General features: G+C 60.3%; 1 protein-coding gene across 1 annotated transcript; it reads right to left on the bottom strand.

Annotated features, from left to right (window-relative positions):
• Window positions 1-6: 6 nt before the first annotated feature.
• LOC107135073 (two pore channel protein 1-like) lies at window positions 7-2536 on the bottom strand. The gene is made up of 2 exons (XM_015477027.2): window positions 1529-2536; window positions 7-580 (listed from the first exon to the last, which is right to left on the bottom strand). Exons 1-2 carry the CDS (start codon window positions 1610-1612, stop codon window positions 314-316), a joined length of 351 nt encoding a protein of 116 aa, XP_015332513.1. The 5' UTR covers window positions 1613-2536; the 3' UTR covers window positions 7-313.
• Between the last annotated feature and the right edge of the window lie 7 nt (window positions 2537-2543).

Below are 2543 nucleotides of genomic sequence, written 5' to 3'. Positions count from 1 at the left end.
CACCTGCCCTCAGCATCCACCAGCCTCTCCCACGTCCACTCCCACCAGGAGGCCCTGGAGGTCTGGGCCCAGCCTGACCTCAGCTCCCTGGGGACATTCTCCTAGACGGGCGTGCACACTCGTCACACTGCCGAGCGCTACCCCGACTCGCCCTACTGAGGCCTCCTCTACCACACAAGAGGTGCACAACGCTGGGGCAGTCAGTGTGGGGCCAGCAGGCTGAGTGGACCCCTCCCTTCCACCTGGATGCATGTGCACTGTGCAGGGCACACACCTACGGTGACCCAGAGTGTGCCAACATGGAGCTCCAAGACTATGCTGGTACTCCCAGGACACCTGGGGACGTGCCGAGGCTGGCAGGACCCTGGGTGACATCCGTGGGGGATTTTAAATCAGTCCAAAGATACAGGTTTGAAGCACCCAGGGGAGAAACAGGTGCCACACGACCGGCAGACAGACACGTCACCTTGACCATGGTCCGCTTGTGCCGGACGAAGGTGTGGAGGCCCAGCCACCGCGATTTCATGCAGAGCTCGAACACCACCACCATCAGCGCAAACAGCTCCAGGGTGGCGTGGACCTGCAACCAGGCATGGGGCGTGGCAGGCCACCACCCAGGGTCACCTGTCTTGGCCCCACACCCAGGCCTGCCAGGGCCCCTTCCTAACACACACAGCCCTGGACGCGGAGCGCCCCAGAACATCTCCACACATGGACTGTGCACCTGGTGAGAGGCCGGGGCCTAGGGCGCGAGGAGAGGAGCAGAGGGGTGACAAGACTCCCATCTAGTTCCAGGAAGGATGCCATGAGATTTACAAAAGACCCAGAGAAGAACATTAAAGCAGCATGGAATAGGAACTTAAAAACCAAGGGGACAATCCAAGAGTCTGAGAGACCAGGCTCGGAGCACAAGTGGCCCCTCAATCTCGTTCCCCAGTTGGCACCAGGACAAGAACGCAGGGAAGGCCCTAAATGAGCCTCGTCTGCTCAGGGTGCCATGTCCTCCAGGGGACAAGGTTCCCCTGAGGAGAGAGAGCCAGCTCCAGGAGCAGAGCGAGGAGGAGCGGTGGGGACGGGGTAGCTGGGAAAGGGTCACAAGGGCCTGGGGCCCAGGCTGCTCAGCGAGGGTGTCCTTTCCTGTTCCTGCTTGAGCAAGGGACATGGCACTCCCACACACCACCAGGCCCCGTGCTGACCATGGGCTCTGCTGGGCAAGGTCATCTGTGGGACTGGACCGTCCTCCTGCCACCGGTGGCCCCAGCTAACTGCCTTCTCGTCGAGGTTGGAGACAGTGTGCAGGCAGTGGGGTGACCGAGGGGTGGGTACTGGTCCTGAGGGACACCAGTGGGACCCCTCCCTGACAGACTCCCGGGGAGGCTGCTGACCCCACTCACCCAGTGAGACTGTGGGGTCCTCAGGGCTTCAGTGGCCAGGCTTGTTTCAGGTCTGTTGCAGCCCCTGCCCTTCTAGAATGTTCCCTCCTGCTGTCTGCCCCAGAAAGCCCCACTCGCTGGACCCAGGCACTCACGTAAATGCCGAGCCGGAGTGCAGGGACGGCGGGCGCCTCGCACAGGGACAGCAGCAGCAGCAGCAGGGCGGTCAGCAGCTCCATCAGGTAGAAGAGGTGGTTGTGTACGAAGAGGTAGGCCCCCAGCGCCCTGGCGTCCTTGGGGTGGGTGAAGAACTTGTCGTTGTTCTCGCCTTCCTGAAAGGACGGGCGTGTGGGCGCACCAGCCAGGGTGACTCCGGGTGACCCAGAGGTGCGGTGGCAGGGAGAGGGGCAGGCCCAGGCGAGGACTGGGAAGAACTCGGGCGCAGCTGGCCCCGCCTCACCCCCTGGACAGGCCAGAGAGACAGCAACTGCTCAAGACCCAGGGACGGTGCGGTCCTGGAGTGGGCGCCGAAAGCCCACGTGAGAAGCAGGACAGTCAGAGGAGGAGTCCCGGGTCAGGAGAGCCTTGACCAGCCAGCGCGCTAAACGCCTGATAGGGATGGACTCGGGGTGACGGGGGCAGGGGGTGTGGCTGAGGAGGGGGGTTCTGGGGGTGCCCCGGGTTCACGATCTGTCCAATGTCCAGTCTCTGCCCCCTCTGCTTCCTGGAGCCACGTTCCCAGCTGCTCCCCTGGGCCACGCTCTTCTCCCACGAGGTTCTGCCTGCCCTCAGGCCACCTGTGGACTGAGCCCTCTGAAACCGGGAGCCCCAAATACACTTTTTCTCCTCTAAAGTTGTTTTTGTTGGGTCTTTTGGTCACAGCAGCAAAGATGGAAATTATCTCAGCGTTCACAGGAAAATGAGCCAACACCGTGCCTTTACGACCCTTCAAAGCACAGGGAGAGCTGCCCGGCGGGGGACCCACCGACTCTTATTAACTCAGGCTGCCCGCATCCTAATCCCATTTTTTGGACAGATGATAATTGCACTTATTTATGGGGCATGATGATGTTTGGATATAGGATCTGTTATGGAGTGACAAAATCAACTAATCAATACTCACCCCTATTCACCTTTTTTTTTTTCTTTTTCTTTTTTTTTTTTTTTTTT

The sequence above is a fragment of the Marmota marmota genome, unplaced genomic scaffold (genome assembly GCF_001458135.2).
Source record: "Marmota marmota marmota unplaced genomic scaffold, marMar, whole genome shotgun sequence".
Lineage (NCBI taxonomy): Eukaryota > Metazoa > Chordata > Mammalia > Rodentia > Sciuridae > Marmota > Marmota marmota.
The sequence above is the reverse complement of the archived record's forward strand: the minus strand, read 5'-3'. Positions and strand labels throughout refer to the sequence as shown.